Genomic DNA, 18,345 nt, shown 5'->3' on the forward strand with positions numbered 1-18,345 from the left:
CTTTTCCTTGCTTTTGAGCACTTTATATTACTTTTTTTCTTCCATTTTACATATGTGCACATGTATTTTCTTAACATGACTAACATTACAGGACCACTTTCTAAAGTAAGAAGAGGATTTAAGTACATACTAGTTTGTACTGATCTAAAATATAACAAGTAATTTTCCCCCTCTCTCTTTTTTCTTTCCTTCTTTTCTTTATTCGTCCGGAATTTTGCGCCCCCTTATTGCGGCGCCCGAGGCTGTCACCCCGCTCGCCTCCTTCCCCCCATGGCACGGCACTGTCTCTTATCGAATGTGGAGATCGGTGGTACCTCACACCAAATTTGTACACCTGAAACAATTTATTGAATAGATGTACATAAATTCATGTATAAAATTTGCAATGAAAATCAAAACCCAAACACACGAAATATACTAGTGTCAGTTTGTTGGCGGTTAGTTGAATAGAGGTTACGAACCACTGAACCAGTCAAAGAATAACTTCATTGGCGGTGATTTCACTGCTGCCAGAAAAAGAACTTTAGTGATACAACCATATTGGTATCTCGATAATCATAGGTACTCTACATATTGTGGATCCAAATTTGCAAGTATCTCTTGCATATTTTGTAAGCATTTTGGATAATTTGGCGTACCGACACGTACTACATCAGTCAGTATCCCTCCTAAGCATAACACGGCTCGCCGAAAATTTCTTGAAATTTAGGATGTCCCCTTCTTCCGCCTAATTCGGGACAGGCTGCAACCCTACCTATGCGAACAATAGAAAGTAATTATCCATGTCGTCCCGGCGTCCCCCATAGGGGACATAAAATATGACGATATTATTCTTTCTTTACAACTTTAAAACTTGACTGGCAACATTGAAAACTGTTTACAGCAGGGGTGCCCACAAGGGGGGGGCTATGACGCAAACTGCGTCATTGAAATATTTGGGGGGTTAAAAATCTATATAAATATGTTTGATGGGGGGGGTAAAATTAATCGAAAAGAAGCTTTTTTTCATGGAAGAACACCTACGGATAGACAATTGGGGGGGGTGCGTCATGGACATAAGGGGGGGTGGGCACCACTGTTTACAGGGCATGATCCATTTATGATCATCCCCTGTAAACAGCTTTCAATGTTGCAAGCCTGATTTTAAAGTTGTAGAAAAAGAAGAAGAAGAAGAATATCGTCATATTTTATTTCCCCTGCGGGCAAGGGCGCCATCAGGGGAGCAAGGTGGGGCGCTCGCCACCCCCTAGAGGAAATTGTACTTCAGAATATCGAAAATCCAATAGAATTTTTACATTAGTTACAGCAAAATTTAAAACTATTTTTGAAACGTCGCTTATACTTGCCCCCCTCCCCTGGAAACCACAACATGGGCGCCCTTGCCTGTGGGGGACGCCGGGACTGACATGGTTATTGTAGACAATTCTACAGTTAGCTTTAAGAAGTGAGATATTCGACAGGACTAAAATATTGTAGACCTTCACATTAGCCTTTCAAATTTAAAGAATAAGAGTCTAATTCCCCTAAACCCCATCATTATAGATTTCACGTAGAATCTGAAATGAAATCTTTCGGTTTAATTTCCCACATTTAAGCCCTTTAGGCTAAGGGAGACGGATGATTAAAGCAAGTTAATGATGATGGAAGAATTGGTGGAATGAACATGTGGGAGGAATCAGGAGTATCCCGAGAAAACCCACCGACACGATATTATCCACCACAAACTTACTTGGTCAGAGATCGAACCAATGACCCCAAGCACTAGAGGTAAGCACTCTACCGCTGAGCCATCATTCCTCCCTCACGTAGAATCTGGTAAAGTATGTAAAGAGCTAATTTATTTTTTTAAAAAAAATATTTAAATTATAATCCTGTTAATAGTATGACCAAAAGATGAAGACAAAATCGTGAGATGCTTGTGCGTATAGTAGGTTTCCCTCCCTCCAAACCTGTTGTACAGCTCTGCGCAACCTCTGTACTACTATTTCCTTTCACACATAAAGAACCAGGATTAAATCAAGAATGCAATATTATTACCAACAACTAAAAGTAGGCCTATATTTCCAGTTGGAACTAGCCACGCCTCCGGATATGACATCCCAAACAAACAGCGAATGAGTTACTTTCTTCTTTTTTTCTCTTCATTTGGTAGCCGGCGACTTTTATTTTTCTAAACTATGACTAGCTGGAGAAAGAAGAAAGTGATTCTCACAGGCTTGTGATTCTGGTCTTCTTGTAAAGGGAGACAGTGTATGTGTGTGTGTGGTAAAAAGCTGCCAGACGTTCCAAAATTTATAACATCTTTATATTATTTTTTTTGTTACTGAACAAATTTCATTCATCTGTGTACAAAACTCAGCGTAATGTGTTTTCGAGTTAGTGCAGTTTTCTGTTTCGTAGTGCTATGAAATAACAGTGAAAATTCGTGATACGTCCACATACAGTATCCTAAAGCATGAAGGCATATTTAGTTCTTATGGTTTTATTAATATGCTACAAGCATTCCGACGGACGCTGCGATTTTCAACCAGTCGAAGTGACCCATGATGACACTCTTCCATTACAGTCTAAAGATTTCTGGGAAGAAAATGATAAAACATGGAGATGCCCATGCAAATCAAAACCATGTATTCGAAAGTGCTGCCCTTTCGGACAAGGTTACATATTTCCGGGTCTTGATACAATGCTGGAAATTCCTTTAACTTGCACAGCAATGAATGAGACGTTTTCGCCTGTATTTTTAGATAGTAAATTCGATGAAGTGGAAGTGCCTTTGTCTAATTTTGATTTCGTTTTTGGAAAGCCATGTCGTGGTATGTATCAATTAGAACCGGAAAATTACCCAAGTGATAAATACTATTTATTTGAGAATGGATCTTTGGTACAAGCTAATCAAACTATTGACATCAGTTTGTATTGTTTTGAAAACTTCGAATATGGTAATTTCACTGAGTTTACAGTTATGATATGTGACACATTCCTCCCCTCGACAGAAGAAAGTGCTGCATTTATTATTTTCCCTATTCTGAATCTTATATCAAGTGTATTTCTTTTTACTACAATGTTTGTGTACTGTGCGGTTCGTGAATTACGTAACTTGCCTGGAAAATGCTTGATATGTTATGTGTTAAGTCTTGGTATGGCCCTCATCTCACTTTCTGTGATTCAAATGGATAGTCACGCAAGTCTCTCTTATGATGCTTGTTTGTTTATGGGTGAGTAAAAAACAAATTAAATTTAATTTCTTTTTAAGTATAATATACATGAAAACAGTGACGGCTCTTGATATAAATCACATCGGCATTAGCTCCCCTCAAGAACTGTCATTGCATTAGAAGTAGAGCTATATTTCTTTAAAAAAAAGAAAAGAAAGAAGAAAAAGAAAGAAAATAATAAAAAGAAAAGAAAGAAAGAGAAATGTTATTGTGTGATATACCGTATGTATTCGAATAAACCCACCCTTTTAATAAAAATTGGTTTTGGTCTTGAAAATCCGGTTATTATGTGTACACAAGCATATTGTATAGTTCAGGGGCGGATCCAGGACCGACTTCTAGGGAGGGCGGTGGGTTGTCATATTGCTACTTTTAAGGACTCCAAACTTTAGGATGGGTTTTATTTATATATATAAAATAAGAAAGTTTCCTCTTCTGGGTGGGGGTAATTGCCCCGATCGCCCCCCCCCCGGATCCGCCTCTGGTATAGTTCAATACAGAAAATTCACCCAACTCTCAAACCAACAAACCCATCTTCTGCTACAAGAACAATGATTTGTAAGAAGTAACTTTCCAGGCAAAAGGTTGGTAATACATTTATCTATTTGATATATATGAGCAGCGAAGAACTAGAAGAGGCAATTGCCATATCTGAATGTTCGAAAGGGGTTCGGTTCTTTAAAGTTCTTTCAAGTTCATGTCAAAATATCATAGGAGTAAATACCCCCCCCCGCGGCGCGGAGGGGCGCCAAATATATAGAAATTAAGGCGTAAAGTATATAGAAAGTAGGGGCGCATAATTAAGGGTTGCGGGGGGCGCTGAAGCTTCAAGTTACGCCACTGCAAAACATATTAGATTTGCTTAATTCACAAACTACAGTATTTAACATATTTAATGTAGTATGCAATATGCGTCAATAATAATTGTTTTACATCAAGTATTATGTGCATAAAAGTGTGTCTATTTGCGAATTGATTTGTGTGTCGAGCTTTTGCCATCTCAACCCCCTGCAAATATCTTTCTTGCGTTTCTGCTTGCAGTGTTATGAACTCGAAATTTTAAACTGTCGACAATAGAACTTCTCATTGTCATCGTTGTTTTCCGTTCTCCGTACGTCTGTCGCATGGTTGGCACTTCGTAGGCAAATGTCGACGTAGAATGATGGAAAATTGTCAAAAATAAAGCTGAAAACGCTTTGACCCAACATAAGCTATGGCTGGGAATTGGTAGGCTAATGGAAGGCACAGTCGGGATTGATAGGCTGGCTAATAATCGACATGGTTGGAAATTGATAATTGTGAAAATAAAGTTGAAAGATACGTTGGTCCAACGTAGGCTAGGGGTATGACTGGGAATTCGTAGACAAACGGTTGGCATGGTTGGAAAGGTGGGATAATGGTTGGCACGGTTGGAAGTTGCAAGTAGTATAAAATGTATGTTGACCAGCCAACAGTATACTTTCTTTTATCTAACAGTTTCAATCTCTCATTTCCAGTCTAATTTTACATTTTTTGTACGAGTTGCATTGGCAATTAATTGAGTTCGTTGGCAGATGGTCGGTAAAACGGACAATTGCAACGTAAGATCTACGTTGGCAACTGGTTAACCTACCATTCCCCTCTGTTCGATCTTCTGTCTATGCTACTAGGGATATGTCATCTGAAATGTGAAAGGGAAATAAAAATAATTAAAATAATATTTTTAGCAATATCATCATCATCATTATCATGCGTATTTTTACTTTACAGGTCACTTGATATAAAACTGAGAGAAACTTGCATGCATCATGGTCCTCAATATCACTTTTGTATTGACGCAGGAATTATCCACTTTAATACTTCCGTTTAACACTTTTTCTCCCCAGGTTCGTTAGAACAGGTGTATACAGCGTATATTTTTATAGTTCAGTAAAAAAGAACGAGTACATACTGGTCAATAATGCTACCTTTTTGAAAATGGTCAAGCGTATACCCACCAAAAATTCTGGCATTACATCATTGAACCCAGTTTCTTCTCAAACCAGTTCAAATGTCTTAGCCAGTTGATTTTTCACTGTGTTATCTGTTTTTTTCTCCTATTATTTATCTAGTATCCCTAACATTCCCTGAGTCATTTTGAGTCCGAATCAATTACGTCCTTCATTGATCTTCATACACCAATATTTTGGAAAGTCTACATCCGTTTTTCCTTGCTTTTTCGCGATGTTCATGTTTCTACTCTGGATTACACGTTGATGAGCTTCTTTTTGAGTTGAGTCGATTTTGAGTTTAATGTTCCTTTCAGCAGCGAGGCTATATGAGACGGGACCTACTGATTAACGTGGAATCCAAACCATATGAGCTCCCACCGGGGAGCTTCTTTTTGTTCGTAAGTATTCAGCGAAATGTACTTTCTTCTTGTTAAAGATTTCGTACGTCACTCCTGTCCTTGTTCTTATTTTACTTCACATTTCATAACTTTACAATAAATACTATCTATAGATTCCAAAAACTAGTCACCTGATCTAGTTACTTTCCTTCTGCTTCCATAGTTGCCACAGTTCTTCATGTTCCAACAACTAGTAATTTCATCTACCTTCGTCCCACATTCTTCAAGTTTTCTAGCAACAAGTTAATTTTCAACTCAGATTCCGGTATGACAGCTATATCATCTGCAAAACCAACACATATAACTCTTCTGCCTACTAACTAAATACTGTATTCTTCAGCCAAACTGTTCTTCTAAATATATTGGGCTGGTGCGATTGAAATGTCTCATTTTACGTTTACTGGGAGAGTATCCTCTCTAATGCAATCAATGGATATATCGAGGCTACGAGTAGGATGTCACATGTTCAGAAACATACTGGAATTCCCAGTAGTCAGGGGGAAGTGTGTTGTTAAACAAAGTCGTGTGAAAGTGCACTATCGAGAACATATAACTATGAGTAACTTTCCTTTATGAACTCAAACTGGGACATTCTGCAATCTAGCCAAAAACATGAACAGTGCGTTTGAGCCAGGAGTGTAGAAAGAACGCACTATATGCTGTTAGTTCTTGGAATTTCGTGCTGTTGAAAATACTTAAAAATGAGTCCCGCGGCCAATGACCAGCTGCATGTTTTGATTAGCACATCGGGAACAACACGAAAGCTACCTTCGCAAAAGTGTTCGTGCAGTTACAGGCAAGTTAGACAAACACCATACCACTGTCGTTCGTGATGTTCCGCATAATTGGTAAGGTTAAAGAAATTGGACATTTGGATGTCAAATATGTTGATACCGGTCAACAACGATCGCCATCTGGAGGTGTGTAATAATCTGAGTACGAAATGACCGAGAAGGTTTATTGTATCGAATTCTCACTTCTAATGGAAAATGAATCTGCTACTACAATAGTAAATGGTCAGAAGTGAATGGATCGTTACCAACGTTTAAGATGATTTCCGAAAACAGAACAGAAATTGTGTCCTCATACTGCACGATCACATATCACCCACAAGCTGATCAAGGGACGGAGCAGACTCTCCATGAATCTTTTCCAACCCACCGTATTCTTTTGACGTCCCTCCCACCGTCCACCAGCTTTTCTGATATATCTGGATTACTTCCTGACGAGAAAGGACGTTCCGGATGATCGGACGGTGCAACGTGCGTGTGACGAGTACTTCGCATCGCAGTCTTCTTTCGTCATAGAATCCAGTACTCGATTGAGCGATGGCAAAGCACGTGACTGTACCCGGAGACTATTTTTAACAAGCAGGTGTCGTAGTTTTCTTTTCTTCCCGCCCCACCCTGTGAAACTTACGCACTTCATACGAACATTTCAGTCTCACCAGTAGAATATATTGGAGAAGTTAATGTAAGATAACGCTCATGTACAATTCCCCTTGAAATTTCACTTTCTTCTGTTATTACTCTTTGTTTCTTGAGTTGTATGTAAATTCCGTATTAGTAGGTTAAATTTTCCATCCCACGCCAATTTCTTGTTCAAATAGACAGTATAAAACAACACAATAATAATAATAATAATAATAATAATAATAATAATAATAATAATAATAATAATAATAATAATAATAATAATAATAATGCAATAACTTACAAATTTGCAATATAATTACGTAATGTTGTTTACAAAATCAAACAAATAACATAACTGGCACGAATTGTTTTACGTGATGCTCAGATACATAATTGGCATCACGTAATGCATATGCTTCTCGGAATAATAACTAAAAATGGAACTTGTTTCAACTTAATATGGAATCTTGTTATTCATTCTGTAATTTGCTATTTAAATTACATTGTTCTGGCATGTACAGTAGATGTGATTCCAAAATGTATGTATGTTTGCGAAAATACAACTTGGGTGAAAGTCAATTAAGTTTAATTTGAATAAGTGAGACAACAGTAAAGCCGAACTTCGAAATCTACTATTTTGCCAGGAATGTCAAAAATATATTTAGTATATATATTTCCGAGTTATCTTCGATAAATTTAATGTCTTGTAGATCTGCTTTAGGATAATGAATGTTAAATGATAATGAACGGATATGAACTAATTGATGAATAGGATCTATGGGAGAAAATAGAATCCGAAGAAAGTCTACGAATACGATGTTGTTTTAAGTATAACTGGGATTGAATAAGAGGATTCCTTGCAGCAAAGCTAAGCACTCCAACATTGAGCCACAATACTCGGCATTATTAATAATAGTACAGGGTGTCCGAGAAGTCCTTCCTTGATTACAGAAATTGATAACTCAGGCTAGAAATAAGATAGAAATATGAAACTGGTGTTGAATTGTTTACAAACTATAAAAGTTTTGGTCACATCAGTACACTTTCACATGTGCACCCTTGGTAGCACGTAGCACATCTAGGCGATATTCAATTTCCATCCACACATTAGCCAACATCACTGGAGGAATCGATGCAACGACTGTGGTTATTCGTTGCTGCAGGGTTTCAAGATCTGGCACACGTGTTCGGTAGACCTCATCCTATCAAAAGCTTTTATAGTTTGTAAACAATTCAACACCAGTTTCATATTTCTATCTTATTTCTAGCTTGAGTTATCAATTTCTATAATCAGGGAAGGACTTCTCGGACACCCTGTAGTACTAGCAATAGTAGTACTTGTTGTAGTGGTGGTTTTGGTAGTTGAGGTCGATTTGCGAGAAGTGATCCACCAGTGATGGCAGAGTACTTAAGGTGATGATTATTTATTTTATTATTAAGACTAGTTGCCCCCCCCCCCCCAAGCCTTCGGCTCACTGTACGCTATAGGTTAAAATCATGCTTATTTAAAAGTTCTGATTTTCTACAAATATTAGTGTTCGAATCCAAATGTGGTTACGTTATGTTAAGGGTCTTCACTACAGCGAAATTAAACTACCGCTAATTTTAGTATGTTTCTGTAATATCTTCGAAACAAATAAAAAAAAAAATACTCGAAAAACAAAAGCGTAGTGAACTAGATAATACGATTTTGCATGTGATACCGTTATCACAACTCATCTATCTGCTTTCGATTTGCAACTCTAGAAAGATTTAGCATTTTTTGCGGGTTCTGTAAATAGCGGGATACCAAAAGTGGATAGGTGAATTGTGGTAAAGGTATCACATGCAAAATGGTATTGTCTAGTTCACTACGTTTCTGCTTTTCGAGCATTTTTAATTGTTTTGAAGATATTATAGAAAAATTCAAAAAATAGCGGTAGTTTAATTTCGCCGTAGTGAAGACCCTTAATCCTGTAGTGAATGTGCTTCATCATATGGAATGGCGGTAAGCTTGTTAAATATTGCATTGTTCTAAAGTTAATAGTAATAACTGTCCATACTTTATATACTACTTATTAATATTGTTGCTTAGTTAATAAATAATATTGTGCTTCACATGGAATAAATACTTGTAAATTTTCTATAACTAATTACAGTTTTACTTACATTTAATACAGCCCTTGTCTTATTAATAAATAGCAGAGCACGTTTTCGTTCAGCATCATCATCATTATCTATTGTCAAATAAAGACAGGCAGCCAACATGCGAAGCGGCGATTGTTAACAATTAATAATTGAGCTCATTCTTGGCTAAGCGGTTAGCATATGCGCAGTGGCGTAACTAAGGGCTTGGGGGCCACCCTGCAGACAACGTGGAATGGGGCCCCTTTTCTACGTCCTACATCACGATTTGGGGCCCCGTGATGGCTTCGGGCCACTGCGCAATGCGGGGTCTTCGGGGCCCTCATTTACGCCCCTGCATATGTGCCTTTGGCGTGGGAGACCCAGGTTCGATTCCCCGCGGGAACTCGTATGATTCGGATTCCACGTTAATCAGAACGACCCGTTTCATATAGCCTTGCTGCTGAAAGGAACGTTAAATTCAAAATCCACTCAACTCAACAATTAAGAATTACTGTTACTCATAGACTAAGATGATTTTGTATTATAAATAGATTTGTTATCATTATCATTATTATTATCCAATTCATACGAGGTGCCTTCCATTTCAACTCAGGCAAAAAAATATAAAATTGTACCATCACCATCTCAGATATTGTTGAAACTTTTTTTTATAGCAACTAGACATGTTTTTAAGAGACCCAAATTTTTTTTGTTTTGTCGAAAAAAAAAATCCCGCCAAGTAATGGGCCATCAAAGACGGGAAGTACAATTTATGAATTGTAGAAGACATGGAAAATGGTCAACTTCGGAGCCTCTCCGTTCGGCAATGGAGACAGGTAGAGTTATAATTCTTGTAATGATATGTACATAGGGATATAAATAAACTATATTTTATTATAGTTTGGTTTGCGCATGCGTATCTTTTTGTACATAAATTAACAAATTAACGTCAATTTATCTGAAAAGTCGAAGTTTGCGAATTTTTTCGAGCACTTCCGGTTCGAATTTTAAAATTCTGTTTTCACGGTTGGTAAGACCTAGCTACCCAATTTCCGAAAATATTTTTGTATCGCTTCTGTGTGCAACCGTTTTGTCGTAAAAAATTCGAGAAATTGTAAAATTTTCCAAAATCGCCATTTTTGGGCGCCATTTTCTCGAAAATACCATCATTTAAAATTCTGAAATTTTGTCATATGGTTCAGCTTTACATGAATAATAAACACACGTAATATCATTCTCGACCAATGCTTCATGAATTAACTGCAGTCTTTTAAAGTTAGCGAAGTTTCGTTAGCTTTGATGTCACAGTTAGCAACACTGGGAACAATAAAAGTGCAATGATTTGATGATGTTTGTGGTTCACATTCATTAAATGAAGAATAAAATCTTTTCTTGAATGTTTTTTTTTTTTAATTATTATTTTGATCAAGAAGGCTCTCTGAAATAGTGAAATGAGCCTCCCCCCTATTCCTCCGTTTTCTTAAACCGAAATAATCTGAGGTAGAAATTACGATTACGAAACGCACAAATTTCAAGTTCACTTACTTAAAATGGTCTTCGGAAACAAAATTTCGCTGATCTTCTTTTATTTTTTTATTTTTTACATGGACCAATCATTTGCTTGGTTGGTGCCTTCTTCGCTAATAGCATGTAACCGTGCAGGTGCTCCGATAGGTGTTGGCTCACTCACAACTCGTTCAGGAAGAAGAAACTTTTTTATTTTATATATAAATAAAACCGATCTCAGAGTTTGGAGCTCTTAAGAGTAGCTCAAAGTAGCAGTATTACCCCCCCCCCCTCTTCCAGAAGTCCGTCCTGGATCCGCCCTGCGTAGCACATTGTCGATAGTCACAAATGCTGAAGGTCCATGTGGAAGTATAAACAGCACTTCAACTTCACGTAATTCATGATTTATTCATAATATTTCTGCTACGCACCACTGGTTATCATACATGTAACAAAAGTTCCTTTCTGCAGATTTCTTAAATCTACACTTTGAATTGCAGAAGTTCGATTTTGGGGGAAGCATGAAGTTAGTTCATGGTGACCCGTTACTGCCATAAAAACTTCGCCATTTTCCGAAAGCCAAAGATGACTTTGGGAGCGCGGTGGCTCAGTGGTAGAGCGTTCGCCTCCGGTACTTGGAGTCTCTGGTTCGATCCCAGATTGCACCGTTTGGGCTTTGTGGTGGACAAACACCGTGCTTGTGGGTTTTCTCGGGGTTATCCCGTTTCCTCCCACTTTCTGCATTCCACCATTTCATTCATTTCTCATAATCACCGTCTCCTTTAGCCTAACCGGCATAATCGTGGGACGTAAAATTTAAAGATTTCATTTCATTTTTTTTCTTCTGCGGCTTTAATACTGTGTGTGTGTGTGTGTGTGTGTGTGTGTGTGTGTGTGTGTGTGTGTGTGTGTGTAATACTAAGGTTATGCCGCGTTGTCACATTCTTTACACCTCCCCCCCCCCTCAATACCGTCGCAGAAACCCTTGCATGGCCGGTTTCACTGCAAAACCACAGCCTTATCGGACCTGTCTGCATCTCGAACATCTGAAAGCGATTTTTAAAGTGGGATGCAGCACCATCAGAAATCACTGACACGGTTTGGGAAATTGAACACTTATTTTCTCGTATTCAAACCCTTTTCTGTAAAATATATTTTCGCTTTTCTTCGAGTATTTTTAGTCTTGTTTATGGCTATGAGTACACGAACCGAATCGTGTGTTTTATCGTCGTTTATTACAACAAAACTGTCAGTTGTTCCATATTCTGGTGATAACTCTGAATTTCACTTTGCAGAATAACAATCCAGTTTTCAACGAAGTCCACATAAAGCAAAATAGAATTTGTATCTTGAAATTTTACACGATGCTTTTCGGTAGCAATTAATACTCTTTGGATTTTCTTGATGTATCATGAAGTATCATTCTTACAGTTAAACCAGCAATGTGCGATACGAAAACAGAAAGTGGCACAGTTTTTTAACGAGATTATTGTTTTCCCATATGACATACATAACACTTTCATTTTCATCAGGATCAATAATTAAAGACTCCACGCTTATTCCTTCCTCTCCAGGACATTCACCACATTCTTGAAGAAGACAGTTGTCATTTTCTACGGATCATAGTACTAAAGGAAATAGGTCACTCATGACAGCTTCAATACAGGCTGCACCTTTGATTTGTAGCAACGCAGTAGCAGCTAACTTAAAATTTGTACAACACACACACACACATACACACTTCCCTCGCAGGTTGCGGACTGACCCATTTTAGTCGAATACTATAAAATTCCGAGTGACCCATTCTTATTTTGGGATTGTTCTGTTTAAAAAGTCAGTAAATTTCTTTGGAACGCGTAAGAAAACGTTTCGATTTTTTAAAATTTTTGTCCTTTTTCTATCACTGTAATGACATCGCACTTAATTGAGACTTTGTCTGGAGCATTCCAAATCATCACTGAGGTAATCGTTCAGGCTTTTAGTAGATCATCAGAATTTATTGGATGGCCATTTCAAGTAAATTTAAAATTTGTATGTTTCGTAATCGTAATTTCCACCTCAGATTATTTCGGTTTAAGAAAACGGAGGAATAGGGGGGAGGCTCATTTTACTATTTCAGAGAGCCTTCTTGATCAAAATAATAATTAAAAAAAACATTCAAGAAAAGATTTTATTCTTCATTTAATGAATGTGAACCACAAACATCATCAAATCATTGCACTTTTATTGTTCCCAGTGTTGCTAACTGGGACATCAAAGCTAACTAGTGTTGCCACGAGACGAGACAGAACCTTTTAGACGAGACACGAGACGAGACAGACTACTTGTCCCGTCTCGAAAACGAGACGAGATACGAGACGAGACGGGATGTCTCTTGAAATGTCTCGTCTCGTCTCGTGTCTCGAAAATGAAAACGCTGGCGGAAATGGCCAAGATTGAAATTGCCAGTAGTCATATAGATTGCAAAAGGAGAAGACATGTTTGTGTGAAAACATGTTGAAAGCCTTCATAGAAAAGTGGCCTCTGTCTATTGAATGAAACAATCGTGATACATGAGCTTCCAGGAATATCATCCTTAATGTCTTGTCCCCAATTCCCCTTGCTGTAAACTGAGGAATTCTCATTTTTTTCATTTCTGGCTGGAATGATGACAAACAAAATTAAAGACAGGGAAGATTTTTACAAGGTCAAGAAACCGAACTACCACGACCATCTTTTCAATTTGAAAACTGGATAAGGTCAACACTCATTACAGGCTGTAGTTGAAAGTTCTGGCTGAGATGGCGGAAGAAAACAGAACACACTACACTTGTCTTTATTCTCTGGTGGCGGTATTCTTTTTGCTATATGAACCCGAAACGGCAATTGAAGTACGTCATCTTGCAACTAAAATTTTGTCTTCTCTCTCTCTCTCTCTCTCTCTCTCACACACACACACACACACACACATTCACATAAAAACACACTTTTTCCATTTTACCAATCGCTCGCTTATTATACAGCAGTCATGTTGTAAAATTCACCTCATTGTTTGGAAGGCGGTCGAAGGACAAAAAAAAGCGAAGATATTATCGACGAACCCTTCAAATTGTTTGCTTTCAGCAAATTTATGATACTAACAATAACACTTTAAGTGAAGAGGTTTTACAGGGGGACCTTCGTTTTGTTACGCGGAAATGTTTGATCTGACCTCTGCGAAATTGCCCTCTGCTTCCATGTTGAGAGGAGGGGAATACTTCCCTTTCCTATAGTGCGTCCAGTAAGAGAACGTCTCTGACAGCTCGCAGTGACATTGCCACTACTCGCGTCTCAAGGTTTTTTTCGGTGCAATTGTAGTGGCAATTTAATTAATGGTATAAGACAGAGTGATCGTGGTTGGTAACACTGGTATCAAAGTAGGGGCTGCAATGTCCCACCGCATGTGGTAAGAAACGTCAGAGACCATCTCTTGTTGGCCGTGCTATAGTGAATAATATTCATTAGGACCTAAATTATCTTCAGAAATGGTTTCTTACAGAATGTAAAGAACATTTGGTATAATATTCATGGAACTCCGTTGAAAGCAGAAAATATCATGAGAATGATCAAAACTCGAACATTGAAGAACATAATTAACAGAAAAGAAATAGGATACCCATAATTTTAAACTTGCTATACCCTATATGTATACCCTATGTATACCCTATATTTTTACTAATTTCTTACTCCCATGAAAGTATCTTGGGGAGGATATTCTCTCCAATTTTTTCAGACTGAAATCCTTTTATCCCATACGATTTTGCCCCCTGACACAATACGAAAAAACAAATGCTGTTAAAATCCATATCCATAAAAACATGACCCTTCCGGGACTCAACCCGGGGCCTTCAAGCCGATGGTCTATCCCCACAGACCGCTCGGCTTGGTATGAAGATGTACGTTGTATGATTGCGAATAGATCACGACAATATAAGAAACTTTAATCCAAAATGGCCACCAAAAATCAACTACTTTTTTAGACCACTAGCTAATCTGGGTGTACTGTCATGAGTTTGTTACACAAACAGGGCAACCACCATATAGTGGCACACACCCCACGCTTATGGGAACAGATTTGTACCATGGAGGTGAAGACTGGCCCCAAGCATTCTTTGGTCCGATGTGTCATTCAGCTCCCATTACTATGGCACTTTAAGTAGAGCTTACTGTGCAGTAATATATAAAATTTCAATCAAATACTTTCCATTACTCAATAAAATTATTTAGTTCCGAGCTTTTTTTTTTTTTTAAAAAAAAAGAAGAATTGCAACAAATCTAAATATGCTAAAATGGAAAGTAGTTTTTGGATTGGTATGGAATCCTAAAGGCTGGAATATATGAAATCAAAGTGTACACACATATCTATCTCTCTATTTATCTATATATCTTTCCATCTCTCTCTCTCTCTCTCTCTCTCTCTCTCTCTCTCTCTCTCTATATATATATATATATATATATATATATATATATATATATATATATATATATACACTACCCCCGAAAAGTTTCCGTACAAAGTAAGTTTATGTATACTTTAAGTGTATGCGAGAAAAAGCAAAGACATATCAATGGAATTTATTTTTATCTGGAACCTACAATATGTATTTGAGAGGAAAATACAGAAATTTAACAGAAATGGATCATTGTTTTGTCAAAAAACTTAAATCTTCGACTCATCAAAGTAGCCTCCACGTGCTGTCTTTACAGGTTTACAGACTTTGGGCATTCGGCGTATTAGTTTCTGGCTTGATTGCTGTCCAGACTTTGCGAAGACAGTCAAATAATTGTTTCTCGCTAGAGGGTCGCATCTTTCGAACTGCCCTATCAAGCTCATCCCACAGTAGCTCAATTGGATTACAATCCGGTGATTGTGGGAGCCACACCATATTCTTGAGATCTCCCCGTTGCTATTTTGCTGACAAACACCCTCTACAAAGTCGGGATGTGTGTTTTGGGTCATTGTCTTGCTGCATGTTGAACCCAAGACCAATGAGCCTCTTCCCAGATGGCACTGCGTGTCTGATCAAAATCTGATGGTACTGTTCTTTCTGCATTGTACCCCGTATTTACAATAAATCCCCCGCTTGATTGTTCCCAAAGCAACCCCACACCATCACAGAACCACCGCCGTGCTTTACCGTTGGCAAAATACACGATGGAAGCAGTCTTTCGCCCTTGGAGCGACGCATGAAAACCCTGCGTCTATGAGTGAAGAGTTCAAACTTTGATTCATTAGTAAATAATCACTTGTTCCACTGCTCTGGCCCGCAGCTTGCAAATTTTCTTGCCCACAACAATCTCTTCTTTTAGTTTTGGGGGCGCAAGAGCGGTTTCCTAGTTGCCACGCGACCGTTTAGTCCCCCATTAACTAACAGTGTCCGGACAGTTTCATAGCTGATCGGTTTTTCACGAGTTTCGTTCACTTCAGCTTATATTTGGGGCACTATTTCTAACTTGTTGCGTTTGCTTGTCACTATAGTGTACTTGTCCTCCCTTGTAGTAGTAGTTCTAGGAATTCCAGATGTTGCTCGAGAGCGATTTTTCCCTGTTTCAGCAAATCGTTTCAAGGTATCATGCATTAAAGTAAGGGGTATTTTCACTTTTGCGGCTATTTCGCGTATTGTATACCCCTCCTCATGTAAAGTAACTATTTTTGCTCTCGTTTCAATACCCAATGCCCTTTTCGTATGGGGCATTATGCTGACTAATAGGGAACACTTTACACCTCACTTGAATACACACACACACAACAACTAGCGTGCAATAGACAACTCCCAACAGTAAGATCTGAGAGAGAAGTAGACAGAGCAGCTTCAGAGATACCTATGAGGCATTTATTGTGTTATCGACCTTCAATTTGCAGTGTAATGGCCGTTTTGTATCGCATGCGTACGTAATGCACCATCACAACGGCGCGATATTTAAGTTTATTTTTCTTAATTCATCCACAACAGGCCAAGACCTTTCCTCCCGTCATGTTCTAAAATGTTTCACATTTCATTTGTGAGCAAATTGTAATGCATTCTTATGTTACATTTTGAAAATTTCTTTATTTCGTGTTTGTTCGGAAACTTTTCGGGGGTAGTGTATATATATATATATATATATACAGACACTATAAAGCAAGTGGGCTGCAGTATACGATAGTTTCGGGGATGGTGACACCTTTACATCGAACTTTGCTTGTTGTGTAAACATTATTTGACATTAGTGTCTTCATCTTGGACGTACCTATGAGCAATTTACTGTATATTCGTGTATTGAAACTGGTGAAACAAATTACAATGTTTCAGAATATTTAAAAAAAAAAAAAAAAGCCAGGGTCGAGAAGCCTCAGACAACTAACAGCAGAGATATATTATCTTGTAAACTATTTTTCCTTGCCTCGTGAGCATATTTGAATTTATTTTTAAGACCTTTAGGCAACTTTGGCCCACCCCGAATGGATGTTGATGGGAAAATTAGTGGAATAAAGAAAGTGATAGGATACTAGACAACTTCGAGAAAACACACACATACGAAAAATGAAATGAAATGAAATGAAATCTTTGAGTTTTACGTCCCACGGTTATGCCGGTTAGGCTAAAGGAGACGGTGATGATGAGTAATGAATGAAATGGTGGAATGAAGAAAGTGGGAGGAAACGGGAGAACCCCGAGAAAACCCACGCACACGGTGTTTGTCCACCACAAAGTTCACTTGGCGGGGGCTGGGATCGAACCCGAGACCCCAAGCACCAGAGGTGAACGCTCTACCACTGACCTACCGCGGTCCCCACATACATTCGACGTTTGTCCACCACAAAGCTCACATGGCACTAACCGAGATCGAACCGACTACCACATACACCAGAGGTGAAGGCTTCACGGTGTAGCTACCGTGACATTTCTTGTCTTGTGTGTTTTGGGTAATACTTGTAACTTAGTTGTATCTTGATTAGCATGGTGCAGTCGGCTACATTTTACTTTCGTTCCCATGGTATGCTGCAATATTTTTTACGAGACAAGGCGAGACAAAACGAGACAATCGAGACGAGACGAGACGGGACAGAACCTCTCGAGACGAGACACGAGACGGGACGAGCACATTTTTTCGAGACGAGACACGAGACGGGACATACTTTGCACGAGACGAGACGAGACAGCCTAAAGTCTCGTCTCGTCTCGTCTCGTGGCAACACTAAAGCTAACGAAACTTCGCTAACTTTAAAAGACTGCAGTTAATTCATGAAGCATTGGTCGAGAATGATATTACGTGTGTTTATTATTCATGTAAAGCTGAACCATATGACAAAATTTCAGAATTTTAAATGATGGTATTTTCGAGAAAATGGCGCCCAAAAATGGCGATTTTGGAAAATTTTACAATTTCTCGAATTTTTTACGACAAAACGGTTGTACACAGAAGCAATACAAAAATATTTTCGGAAATTGGGTAGCTAGGTCTTACCAACCGTGAAACCAGAATTTTAAAATTCGAACCGGAAATGCTCGAAAAAAATTCGCAAACTTCGACTTTTCAGATAAATTGACGTTCATTTGTTAATTTATGTACAAAAAGATACGCATGCGCAAATCAAACTATAATAAAATATAGTTTGTTTATATTCCTATATACATACCACAACAATAATTATAACTCTACCTGTCTCCAAAGCCGAATGGTGAGGTTCCAAAGTTGACCATTTTCCATGTCTCCTACAATTCATAAATCGCAC

At 38.3% G+C, this 18,345-nt stretch overlaps 1 protein-coding gene across 1 annotated transcript in view; it reads left to right on the forward strand.

Annotated features, from left to right (window-relative positions):
• The first annotated feature begins 2,247 nt into the window (after window positions 1-2,247).
• LOC145694699 (G-protein coupled receptor Mth2-like) overlaps window positions 2,248-18,345 on the forward strand; it is a 191,025-nt gene continuing 174,927 nt past the window's right edge. The window contains exon 1 of the mRNA XM_081771224.1: window positions 2,248-3,215. Coding sequence (XP_081627350.1) covers window positions 2,456-3,215 — 760 coding nt within the window. The 5' untranslated portion in view covers window positions 2,248-2,455. The remainder of the gene's footprint in view (window positions 3,216-18,345) is intronic.

This window comes from Thermobia domestica, chromosome 9, assembly GCF_964235325.1.
Source record: "Thermobia domestica chromosome 9, izTheDome1.hap1.1, whole genome shotgun sequence".
NCBI classification, from domain to species: Eukaryota; Metazoa; Arthropoda; class Insecta; order Zygentoma; family Lepismatidae; genus Thermobia; species Thermobia domestica.